Source organism: Quercus lobata, chromosome 8, assembly GCF_001633185.2.
Source record: "Quercus lobata isolate SW786 chromosome 8, ValleyOak3.0 Primary Assembly, whole genome shotgun sequence".
NCBI lineage: Eukaryota > Viridiplantae > Streptophyta > Magnoliopsida > Fagales > Fagaceae > Quercus > Quercus lobata.
Genome location: NC_044911.1, coordinates 50,568,055 through 50,581,627, shown reverse-complemented (window position 1 = coordinate 50,581,627; position 13,573 = coordinate 50,568,055). Strand labels below are relative to the sequence as shown.

Below are 13,573 nucleotides of genomic sequence, written 5' to 3'. Positions count from 1 at the left end.
CAAATTCGAAACACAAATGACAAACCTGCATGCATTCAATGACACGATTAAGACAATGCCAATTGAAGAGTATGATGGTGATAGGGGTCCCATGCTTCACTCCTCCCCAGCTGTTACAACTCAAACACACCTAACCTCAGTGTCATGTTCGGTTTTTCCAAAATCCAAACCATTGGAAGGTGAAATACGTAAATTTGAACATAGCCAGTTGAAACACACTTTCCCATATTCTGTCTCTCTCACACGTGGGATCTCTATCAACCTTAAAGCACCATTTTGAAAAGTCACACGAACCGACCCCACCTCATACGTGGCAGCATCGCCACGTCATCACATTGGTAACGTATAAAATTCGAAAAAGCATATTCAAAATTTTACCCAATCCCAACGGTCGGATACTCTGACTCAACTGCAATCATAGCCGTTGGATCCTTGATCATGCTCGACCTTTAACCTTTAATATCCGAAACATAAGCCCCCATTTCTCTCTCTCTCTCTCTCTCTCTCTCTCTCTCTAAAACTACACAGTAAAATATTTGCGTATTTTTTACAGAAACAGTCCAAAGGACACACAGATACAGACACTGACATCTCCTTCCATTAGAGAGAGAGAGAGAGAGATCGAAGAAAGTTTGATTTTTGAATTTGATTGAGATTGTCATATATTCATTGATATATTCTATTGTCTCTCAGTGTCTTATTGTGGTAAAAGTCGAATACTTCAGTGGGGTTTTTCAAACTTGGGGCTTCTTAACTCTAGAGTTTGAAGATTCTTTCTATATTTTTCAGGGGTTTTTGTTTTTTGGTTTTTTTTTTTTAAATGGTTTCGACCGTTTGATGTCTGTTTCTTCGTAAGAAACAAAAATGAGCTCTGGGTATTTCTGATTCTGAGAAACTGTCTTCTGGGTCAGTGTCTTTTGAAAGTGAGAGTGAGAAGGAGTTTTTGAATATACTTCTTTTGTTTGATTGCTGTACTTGGAAGCATTGCTTGGTTTTCAGTTTATTAGAGAGAGAAGAGAGAGAGATTTGAAGATCAAGTTATAGTCGGTAGCTGATTCTTATATGCATTTCTAAGTTATAGCTTTGAGAGAGAGAGAGAGACAGAGAGAGAGAGAGAGAGGTTTGAAGAAGAAGCTATAGTGGGTTGCTTTCTGGATATAAAGGGACAAGGTTCTGAGTTTCTGAGACTTAAAGGTTTGTTCTTCAGGTTGTTTTTGCTTGCTTTCATTGATGCCTACTTCAGGAAAAAAGTGATTTTGTTTTCTTTTTTCCCTTTTCCTTTGTTTAATTTGCTTTCTGATCACTATAGATTGCGAATCATTGTTCTTTTTTTTTTTTTTTTTTTTTCTTTTCCTTACTTGTTCTTACAGTAGTGAGGCACTGTTTGTTGGCTGTTAATGGGCAAATCCTCTGAAAGTTAAGAGAAGTCAAATAAATTCGAGGTAAAATAAAATACTAGATCTTTGAATTTTCTTGACCTTTTTTGTGGGGTTGGTCCGTTTTGAATAAATTTAAATACACTCTATAATACAACTGTAATCTGTAGATAGGGACTCCTACCTTCTCTTCAAAGGAAAGTCTCTCTCTCTCTCACAACTCGAAAGCTCCATTTGTGAGGAGAAAATTGTAAATTACAGCTAATAAATCCAACTTTTGCCTAACTATCCAACAATCTTGCCCATTGAACATAGGTCAGAGTCAAATTTTACTTAGACTCAGTAGAGAAATCTGATATCACATTCACGGTTATCTTAGGTTGAAAAGTAAAGTTTCAGCTCTAGTCCGTACTTACCAAAATACCCTTCAGAAACCCAAAATACCCTTCAGAAACCATTATAATACTCTAGTGCTATTTTGGTATTTGAAGTTGAGAGAGATAATCTGCCGACGACTTCTTATTAATTGGACGGTATTGGTTAGCAGTTAAAAAGTAACTCCTTTCGTTTTCGTCAACAATATATTAATAAATCATATCATTTGTATGAGTACTATGCTTTTATAATATGAAAATTTAAATTAGCATTAAATGAACACTTGCTAAAGCAGGGAAGGACTAGTGGGGCATCTTTAGGTACTTTGATTTAGTTGGTCAGGTCTAGTTTTCAGCAAAACAAGCTTTGTGTGATCATACAAGATTCTGGAAGCACTTGATGTTAACCCATTTGTTCTTTAGTATGGTTTTTTTTTGGTTTTAATCCCCTTTTTTTGTTTTGTTGTAGACTTAAATTATAATTCATGTGTATATGATTGCAACTGCTCCACTGCCATATAATTTTCTATGCAAATATCATTTCCTTTACATGTTTTCTCATCTGGGTTGTTAGCTAAGGCCTTGGTTTTTCTCTGCATTCCATTTGTCACAGCTCCTGTATCAAATTTGGTCTAAACCAATATTGAAGTCATGGTGGAAGATAGTGGAACTGAGGTTTTGGCTAATATCCAGTCAGCTGAAGAGTGGTTATCCCATGCCCAAGAGCTGGTTCCAGTGGCACTTAATAAGGCCAGGGAGGTGAAGGGATTTCCTGGTAGGTGGAAGATGATAATATCAAAACTGGAGCAGATTCCATCGCGTTTATCGGACTTGTCAAGCCACCCTTTCTTCTTAAAGAATGCACTTTGTAAGGAGCAATTGCAGGCTGTGTCAAAGACATTGAAGGAAGCTATTGAATTGGCTGAATTATGCGGTGGGGAGAAGTATGAAGGGAAGCTTAGGATGCAGAGTGATTTGGATGCTATGTCAGGGAAATTGGACTTGAATTTGAGGGATTGTGGGCTTTTGATCAAGACTGGGGTGCTTGGTGAGGCTACTTTGCCTTTGTCTACGGTTGGTTCTTCAGATGAACTGGAGGCTGCAAATCATGGCAATATAAGAGAATTGCTTGCTCGGCTTCAGATCGGGCACTTGGAAGCTAAGCACAGAGCTTTAGATAGCCTTGTTGAGTCTATGAAGGAGGATGAAAAGAATGTTTTGGCTGTTTTGGGGCGGAGCAATATTGCTGCTCTAGTGCAATTACTGACAGCAACATCTCCTCGTATCAGGGAGAAGACTGTTACTGTAATTTGCTCGCTTGCAGAATCAGGGAGTTGCGAGAATTGGCTTGTTTCAGAAGGTGTTTTGCCACCTCTGATTAGGCTTGTTGAGTCAGGTAGCGCAGTGGGTAAAGAGAAGGCTACAATTTCGCTCCAGAGATTGTCAATGTCTGCAGAAACTGCTCGTGCTATTGTTGGGCATGGTGGGGTTCGTCCGCTGATCGAGATCTGTCGGACTGGTGATTCTGTTTCACAGGCTGCATCTGCTAGTACTTTGAAGAATATATCCGCTGTGCCAGAGGTGAGACAAACTCTAGCTGAAGAAGGGATTGTAAGAGTAATGATCAATCTGCTTGATTGTGGAATTTTGTTGGGATCTAAAGAATATGCAGCAGAGTGCTTGCAGAATCTCACTGCTAGCAATGAAAATTTAAAAAGGTCTGTTATTTCAGAGGGTGGAATTCGGAGCCTGTTGGCTTATCTTGACGGTCCACTGCCCCAAGAATCTGCAGTTGGGGCATTAAGGAATTTGGTTGGCTCACTTTCTATGGAGGTTTTGGTTTCGCTTGGTTTACTGCCTCGGATGGTTCATGTGCTTAAATCTGGATCATTAGGTGCACAAGCAGCTGCTGCATCAGCAATTTGTCGTGTTTGTAGCTCAACAGAGATGAAGAAATCGATTGGTGAAGCTGGGTGCATTCCTCTACTTGTGAAGATGCTTGAGGCTAAATCAAACAGTGTTAGAGAGGTTGCTGCACAAGCAATTTCAAGCTTGATGATCCTTTCCCAGAACTGCAGAGAAGTTAAAAGGGATGATCAAAGTGTGCCAAATCTGGTTCAATTGCTTGACCCAAGTCCACAAAATACTGCAAAAAAGTATGCAGTTTCTTGCCTAGCATCTCTATCTTCAAGTAAGAAATGTAAGAAGCTGATGATCTCATATGGAGCAATTGGCTATCTTAAGAAGCTTACAGAAATGGACATCCCAGGTGCCAAAAAGCTACTGGAGCGGTTGGAAAGAGGGAAAATAAGGAGTTTGTTCAGCAGGAAATAGAGGAAAATTGCAAGTGTCTTTTGTATAATCATGTTTTCCCTTTCTTTTTATAATTTTTGTATGATCGTCGTTTCATTGTCTATATGAAACAAAGTCGTAGTTCATGCTATGAACTGGAATGCGCGCAAGCTTGCTAATCTATTAAATCAATGTTCTATTATTTATCAAATATATATAATAGTCTCTCTATATTCCTTTTATATTTTCCGCAATATTCTGGGATAATCTAAGTTATTATTTGCTTCATATTTCTAACTGATTTAGAATTATATATGGTTTATATATTCCTCGGTCTTTGGTGATTGTCTATTCAGCTTTTGTTTCTGGTACAGTATCTGTATCTTGATGCATCAAAGGTGCATTAGCATCTTAATCTAGGTAAGGTTTGAAAGGACTTTATGATATATACTAGGCTTTGCATGTGGTTTAAAAGTTCTTTTGTATTGATTATATATATTATTCAGCTATTGTGATGGTAGGTATAAATGATTTAAGCACGACCGCTGTGTTATTTTTTTTAAAGGCTGCATTATACACTGCGTCTAAATTTGCTTTTAGAGTTATAGCTGCCACCACTTGGGAACTCAATGCTTCATTTTTTTTTTTTTTGGAGGAACCAATGCTTCAACTTCAACGTGCTGCTTTGAGCTTCCTTCAAATTTAAGATAAACATGTTATCACTTATCAACTAAAAGTTTTTCCGCAAGGGTTAGGATTCCGCTGACTTGGAATTATTTTCAGCATTTTTTGAAAGATTTATTTACATTTTTTATTGAACTCCTAGATGGCTAGATCTATGATATTTCTTGCACATCCTATATGATATCACTACTATTTTATTGTGGAAATCGTTGCCAATATTTTGCCAAGTGAATCGGCATTTTATTACATGGATTATAACTTACATAAATCAGAAAGGATAAAAAAAAATCCTCATGTTTTCACTGCAGAAGTTGATATTTATTGTAGAAGTGCCGCTGCTGGTGCGTACTTTGTAAAGAAACCATAATTAGTGATTCATTTCTGTAAATTCGGATTCATTTCTTGCTGCTGGTGGCTACAGTTTCACATGTATCCATCTGTGTACACTTATTCATGTATCCATTTGGCTATTTCTAACACAATGTAGTTATACTGCTCCATTTTTTATTAGATGTACCTCACTGAGTTCAATCTTCCTACCAGGCCACCACCATAATAATTTGCCGTTCAAATTGATTGAATCATATGTGACTAATATTACAACAACTATAATAACAACAACAAAAACTTGGCTAAATTACGAATTTGGTCCTCAACCTCTAAGTTGTGAGTCAAATTAGTTCCTAACGTTTAAAATTTGTTAGTTTAATTCCTAATATTTTGGTATTATGTCAAAATGGTTTTTTAATATTTTAGTAACTCATAAATTATCTCTTTTTTTTTTTTTTTTTTGGGTCTGCAACATGTCCAAATGTTTGGTTCAATAAACAAAGAAGTAAATTTTCGTCTCACCTTTATTAAATAAGTTACCGGAAATTATGGAAACTTCAAAAAATAATTTTGAGTTGTTTATACACTTGTAACATTTTCTCTAGTTGAGTTATGAACTTCTAATCGGTGATTTCAGGTCTTTTCTATTTATTCAAGTAGAAACAATGTATATAATGCTATATCATTTAAATCATATGTGAATGTCACATTATGCATACTTTTCAGTCCGTGAAAAACTAAATCTTTATTAGGAAATGGTCCCTCTCCATTTTAAACTTCTCTTTGTAACTCATTCCATTCCTGGTTACCATGACAAGAGTGAGCCAGAAATGAAAATTTGAAGCAAAACAAATCTTCTTCCCTATTTTGCCATTTCTTCTTTGGAAACACAGCCTATGAATCTAATACTAACTAGGAATGCTACCAAAACTCTATCTACCAACTTTGGATATAACATTATGGTGGTTTGTCTTTTGCTTGTGGTGCTTTGCTTTACCAAGATTAGAGAAACTAACATGATGACACCAAGGAAGATAGATTTTTTTATATGCAGCAGATACAGCACTAAGATGTCTATACCAACCAGACTACCACTTTGGTAAGATTTTGCTTTAGCCATCTGTCAGTATCATGCATATGCTGGTGCAACACAGTTTACCTCTTTGTGACCGAATCAATGTTTTTGAAGATTATACTTTGAAAGCTCGGATTTGTGTTAAAACACACGAGCTTGTTTAGACCCCAAATTTTAAATTATGGCTAGATTGCTTTTACTCTTACTTAATCAAAGTTCGGAACAAGAGTAAATGTGTGCAATGAACCAATACTACTCTAGTGCATAATCATGAACAACAAATAATAAATGTAAAGCACAAGAGTAAGGGAAGAGAAATACAAACACAAGATAACACCAAGACGTGTTATCGAAGAGGAAACCAAAGAACTCGGCGAAAAACCTCTCCACGACCCTTTAAGTCAAAATCTATCCACTGGAGAATAAAGTTGGAGTACACGAATAACAAAAGACCCTCCAAGCCTAGTCTACCCAATATACTTGAGCCCTCCAAGTTTATGCTACCAACGAACTTCTTAGAGTCATGTCTTTTCTAACTTTCTGGATCCTGCAATACCGCCTAATTGCATCCGCCAAGCCTCACCGGTTTTTTTTGGCAAATTCTCAAAGCTTCCCAAGCTCTAAAACACTCTCTACATTCTGAATAGGTGTGGATTGTGTTTGAGTACAAATCTCCTCTCAAGGTATGAAAATAAGAGAGGGAAGGAGAAGAGACTACAATGATTTCTCACTAAGGATGAGTAGATCTCTCTCTAAAAGATGGGTGTGTTGTGTTGTAAAAATCTATCTAGGGTTTTTTTTTCTCTAAATATGGCCTCTTTTACTTTTGTGGGTAATGAGAGTATATATAATATGGGTAAAGGGTAAGAAAGTCACACTTAAAATCCTTTGGCAGAATGTTCGTGAGATGGCCTGTCTCGCGAGGTACTCGTGAAATGAAGCTTGGCACTTGACTCTTTAGCTTCTAGCATGTGCTTTTCACGTGGCCTTTTCGCGGGTTACTCTTTTCGCGAACTTCTTGCCAGCTAATCGTGAAACTGTACTGATCTTCATTTCATGCTCGATTCTTCACAAACTAAATACTAAACCCAATACAATAAAATCCCACAAAATACAAGGAACAAAATTAATGCAATTACAAAATTTTTTGTCATAGAATAAGGCCAATATAAAACATAGTTGTAAATTACAACTTTACATACTTAAACTGCATGATTAGCTTTTTAAAGACCTCTTTGAAAACTTTGTCGCAATTTTCTGGTGTTAAATCTACAAGACTACAACTTTCCAAAACTAGTACAACATAAAATAAAAGTGATCAACTTTTTGTTAGGTTCTTATAATATTTCATCTCAAAAAAAAGTTCTTATAATATTATCACATAAACTTTTGAAGGTTCATATTTTTCCACATTATTATTCTAATACATTTTTTTATTCTATATTTTTTACTCACACTCAGTTTGTTTTGAAGTTAACTTTTTTTTTTTTTAAATGAGTCATTTAAAAAAAAATATTTTCTAGAAAACTATATCATCTATCTATGTTTGATAACAGTTTTAAAATGAGTTGAACAATTATCTTCTGACTTTTCCTATTTAGCTTGATGTGAGATAAAGTTGTTTTCAAGAAAAAATTAAAAAAAAAAACTTTTTAAAAAAATAAGTCATATGTTGTGAAATAATAGAAATAGATAAAACAAAGTAAGAAGAAAACAAGAAATATATATTGATAAACTCTTATATTCAAGTGGTCATCCCCAATCCTTTTGATATCTCTTAGATGTGTACAATAACAGTAAAGCAATCCCACATATATATAGAACCTTAGAATGCTTGTAAAGTTCATGAGATAAGGTTGCAAGAATGAGTACAATTATGAATACACATCTCCCCTATAGACTTTACACATTTCAGACTTTACACATTCCAATCAAACTTTATTTCTAACACTCCCCCTTGGATGACCACTTTCTAAGAATATGCCTTGTTAAAATCTTACCAAAGAAAAGCCCTATGGGAAAAAAATTTGGCTAAGGAAAAAGAGTACAATATTCTTGTATAACTTCTAGTACCTTAGGATTGTCTCATTAAAACCTTGCAAAGGATGGGAAAAAACCTTAGCAAAGGAAAAAAAAGTACAATCAGCACACATCCTTTAGAAAATTTACTTCCCCTCATGAGTTCATAGAATTTCTCCATTGTTCATGGTAAAAATGTCCTTAAGTCGACGCCCAATGTTGTGCAACATCTTCTTAAAAGTTGCAATTGATAATGGCTTAGTGAACATATTGGCCAAATTATCACATGATTGTATCTGCTAGACATCAATACAGCCATTCTTTTGGAGCTCATGTGTATAAAATAATTGTGGTGCAATATGCTTGGTTCTATCACCCTTGATATAGCCTCCTCAAATTTGAGTGATACAAGTGGCATTATCTTTGTATAATATCATTGGACTATTTTTGATTGATGATAATCCATAGTTCTCACAAATATGGTGAATTACCAATCTCAACCAAACACATTCACAACTCGCTTTATGAATTGTAATAATCTCTGCATGATTTAAGGAAGTAGCAAAAATTGTTTGCTTAATAGATCTCCATGAAATAACAATATTTCCAAAAATAATTAAATATCCTGTTTGTGATCGGTCTTTGTGTGGATCAAAAAGGTAACCTACATTAGCATATTCAACTAACAGTGGTTTTGATCTATTTGGATAAAATAATCCCAAATAAGTAGTCCCACTAAAATAACGTAATATATGCTCAATTCCATTCCAATGTCTTTGAGTTGGTGCGGAACTATACCTTGCTAGTAAGTTAACTGCAAATGCTATATCAGGTCGTGTGTAATTTGCAAGATACATCAAAGCACTAATTGCACTAAGATATGGTACTTCAGGGCCAAGAGTTTCTTCATCATCTTCTTGTAATTGAAACAGATCTTTATTGATATCAAGTGACCAACCCACCATTGGAGTGCTCAAAGGATGAGCTTTATACATGTAAAATTGCTTCAAGACTTTTTTTGTGTACGTTGATTGATGAACAAGAATTCCATTTGGAAGATGTTCAATTTGCAAGCCAAGACAATTTTGTCTTACCAAGATCTTTCATCTCATATTCACTCTTTAAACAATTTGCTGTTTTTGTTAACTCTTTTGGAGTCCCTACAAGATAAGGGTGTGCATGAGTTGGGTTGGGTCGGGTTGAGGGGATTTTTTGACCCAACCCACCATGGTGGGTCAAAAAAATTCAACCCAACCCAACTCATCACATAAGTCCAACCCAACCCACATGGGTCGGGTTGAATCCATGGGTTTGACAAATTATTATTATTATTATTATTAAATTGAGTAAAAAAAATATAAATATTAATATATTAAAAAAACTTAAAGATTAGTATTAATGTAACTCCATAAAAGCTCAACACTAATGACTAAACAATAATAGTAATTTATTAGGATTTGTGTGAACTAATTGGCTTTTATATAGGTTAGGAAGAATTGGTTATTTAAAAAAATTTATTAATTATATAATATATTTTTATATATATTAAATTAGTATTAGTAGGAGGAATTGAGAAAGTGTTGCTCTACAGCTGGTTTTTTTTTAAAATTATTAAATATATAATATATATTTAAATATATATATAAGTGCCCTACAATTGATTTTTCTTTTAAAAATTTATTAAATATAAAATATATATTAAATATGGTGGGTCGGGTTGGGTTTGGTGGGTTTGTAATTTTATGACCCAAACCCAACCCGACCCACTATAATTTTTTTTTTTATAACCCAACCCAACCCACCAAGCCTAAAAAACCGACCCAACTCGATGGGTCGGGTTGGGTTGGGTCGGGTTTGGCGGGTCGGTGGGTTTTCTACACACCCCTACTACAAGATTTAAATCATCAATATACACTGCAACAATAGCAAATCTGGATTCTGATTTTTTGATAAAAACGCATGGACAAATTGGATTATTCTTAAATCCTTCTTTCAAAAGATATTCATTGAGGCGATTATACCACATGCATTCGGATTGCTTTAACCCATATAAGGATCTTTGTAGCTTGATAGAATACATACTTCAGAATGTAGGATTATATGTTTCATGCATTTTATATCCTTCAGGGATTTTCATGTAGATATCATTATCTAATGATCCATACAGATATGCTGTAACAACATCCATTAGTCGTATATCCAAATTTTCTTTTGCTACCAAGCTAGTAAAAAATCTGAATGTAATTGCGTCCACTACAGGAGCATATGTTTTTTCATAATCAATACAAGGTCTCTGCGAGAAACCTTGTGCTACAAGTCACGCTTTGTACCTTATAATTTCATTTTTCTCATTTTGTTTATGTACAAATACCAATTTGTATCCAACAGGCATTACACCTTTAGGTGTTTGGACTACAGGTCCAAAAACTTCACGTTTAATTTGTGAATTTAATTCTTCTTGAATCGTCTCTTTCCACATTCGCCAATAATTTCTATGTTAACATTCATCAACGGTTTGTGGTTTATATTCATTATCATTATTTCTGGTAATATCAAGGGCAACTTTATGTGAAAATATGTTGTCAACAACAATTTTATTTCTATCCCATATTTCTCCTATATGTACATAATGTATCGAGATCTCGTTATTTTTAGGTACCTGATCCTCTTCAGAAGGTTTATTTTCAGGAGATTTTTGTTCATAAGTTTTGGATAGATCAATTATTTCTATGACCTGTTTCCTGGGGATAGCCTCATTATATGCTGCAACTTGTTTTTCTTGTACTTTTCTCTTTCGGGGAATTTTATCTTTAACATCGACAGGTCTTCCACGCATCAAGTGTGGCTTTGATTCATTTGCTGCTGTATTAACTGATTGTCTTATAGGGACTTCAATCTGTGCTAGAGTATTAGCAATTGGAATATGAGATTTCACTATTTTCTTATTGTCGGTGAATACATCCGGTAATTGATTTGTAATTCCTTGCAAATGAATAATCTTTTGAACTTCATTTCACATTGATTTTTATAGGGATCAAGATGAGATAACGTTGAAACATTACAAGTAATCTCACGTCATGCTTCAAGCAACGACTTTTCTCCCCCTAATGGTTGGAAGATTGTTTCATTGAAATGACAATCCTCAAAACGTGCCTTAAAAACATCACCAATTAGAGATTCAAGATATCTAATAATAGATGGGTAATCAAAATCCATATAAATTCTAAGTCTACGTTAAGGACCCATCTTAGTACGTTGTGGGGGTGCCATAGGTAGATATACAACACAAACAAATGTGCACAAGTGAAAAATATTTGGTTGTTGGCCAAATACAAGTTGCAATGGTGAGAATTTATGATAAGCAGTTGGCCTAATACGAACTAATGATGCAGCTTGTAAAATAACATGACCCCAGGAAGAATCTGGTAATTTTGATTTTATAAGCAAAGGTCAAGCAATAATTTGAAGTCTCTTGATAAGTGATTTAGTTAAACCATTTTGAGTATATGTATGGGCAACAAGATGTTTAACATCAATTCCAATTAACATGCAATAGTCATCAAAAGCTTGAGATGTGAATTCACCAGCATTATCTAAACGAATTTTCCTAATTGGATAATCAGGAAATTGTGCTCGCAACCTAATTATTTGAGCAAGAAGCCTAGCAAATGCAACATTTCTAGTAGAAAGTAGACAAATATGTGACCATCTGGTTGATGCATCAATTAAAACTATAAAATACTTGAATGGACCATAAGATGGGTGTATTGGTCCATATATATCACCTTGAATTCTTTCTAAAAAAGATGGACATTCAACAACAATCTTTGAATGCGATGGTTTGGTAATTAATTTACCTTGAGAACATGCACTACATGGATAATTCCTAGGTAAAAAAATCTTTTGATTCTTTAAGGGATGTCCGTGAGAGTTTTCAATAATTCGATGCATCATTATTGATCTTGGATGTCCAAGATGATCATGCCAAAGTATAAAAACCTTTGGGTCTGAACGCTTCTAGTGTATTGCAACATTTGTTTCAACTGTTTTAATTGTAATATAATATAACTTAGAAGAGAAAATAAGCAATTTTTCTAATATGAGCTTTTGGCCCAATACTATTGAAGTAATATAAAGAAATTCTTCACTGCCTTCGTTATTGGTTTCAATATGATAACCATTATAACGCATATCCTTAAAGCTAAGTAAATTTCTGCTTGATTTAGAATAATACAAAACATCATCAATACGAAGTTTATATAGGGATGGCAACGGGCCGGGTTCGGGCTGGGTTTTTGCATACCCGGGCCCGACCCGCAAGCCAAGACCCGCAACCCGAACCCAGCCCGATTATTAATCGGTTTTTTTTTTGGGGCCCAGACCCGCCCCGCGAGCCCCGTTTAACTGGTTGGGCCCAAATCTGGCCGAACTGATTTTTATTTATTTATTTATTTTTTAAGCCCATTGTGTTGTTTTTTGCCAGATTCAAGCCCATTCATTGGGCAGCCAATTTAAGCCCATTCAAGGCATTATTAGGCAGCCAATTCAAGCCCATTAAGATTTTTGGCATACGCAACCAAATCAATCCAAATTATAAGTTAATCATAAATCACCTGTTAATTTAATTATACATCTATAAATCATAACTAAAATCACCAACTAAACATAAAAATAAAATAAATCCAATAAGTCCAAGAACCTATCACAAGTCCAACAAGTTCAAGAAATTAAAAAATAAAAAGTTACAAAACAAATCCCACAAGTGTAAGAAATTACAAAATGTCTTATCCTCCACAAACCAACAAATTAAAAAGGCTAAAAAATTACAAAATGCTAAGAAGGCTTAGAATAATTACAAACCAACAAATTAATCCAACAAGTTTTTGTCTGTGTTTGTGTCTTCCATCTCCGTTTTAGGATCTGCATTCCCAACAAACACAAAAAACAAACAATTTCTTCCATTAAACAAACTATGCAGAAATGAAGAAGACACCAAAGTTATCACATGAAACAAAGTCACAAAACCCTATGACATTGACCCTTTGAAACACTTTCTTGCTCCTCAAAGCAACAACAATTCATGTAAATTACTAAATTTTAGCTCCAAAAGTAAATAACACCAAAAAGCAACCAAACCCAATCCAAACCCAAACCCAATCCAACCATGTTCAGCAAAAAATATTAATCCAAACCCACACAAGTGGGTCATTATGGAATCCCAGTTTCAACAGGATTTGGAAGTAAAATGGAGAGTGAATATTAACCATTAACCACCCAATTGTTTTCCTGCATAGGGGATGCATATTCAGAGCATTGACATTTCTATGTTAATAACAATATTAATCAAAACAGAAAGAACAAAAATAGAACAAAAATTTGATTCGGCTTCCTTACCTTATGCGAAGAAAGAATGGATTTAATTG

General features: G+C 34.8%; 1 protein-coding gene across 5 annotated transcripts; it reads left to right on the top strand.

Annotated features, from left to right (window-relative positions):
• The first annotated feature begins 529 nt into the window (after positions 1 to 529).
• Positions 530 to 4,256, top strand: LOC115955926 (vacuolar protein 8). 5 transcript variants are annotated; one of them, XM_031074335.1, is made up of 3 exons: positions 530 to 1,194; positions 1,374 to 1,442; positions 2,364 to 4,256. In XM_031074335.1, the coding sequence occupies exon 3, from the start codon at positions 2,402 to 2,404 to the stop codon at positions 4,082 to 4,084; it is 1,683 nt and encodes a 560-aa protein (XP_030930195.1). In that variant the 5' UTR covers positions 530 to 1,194; positions 1,374 to 1,442; positions 2,364 to 2,401; the 3' UTR covers positions 4,085 to 4,256. The 5 variants fall into 5 exon arrangements, with proteins under 5 accessions (XP_030930195.1, XP_030930194.1, XP_030930196.1 ...); XM_031074334.1 differs by having other exon boundaries at positions 1,371 to 1,442; XM_031074336.1 differs by lacking the exon at positions 1,374 to 1,442.
• Positions 4,257 to 13,573: the final 9,317 nt, after the last annotated feature.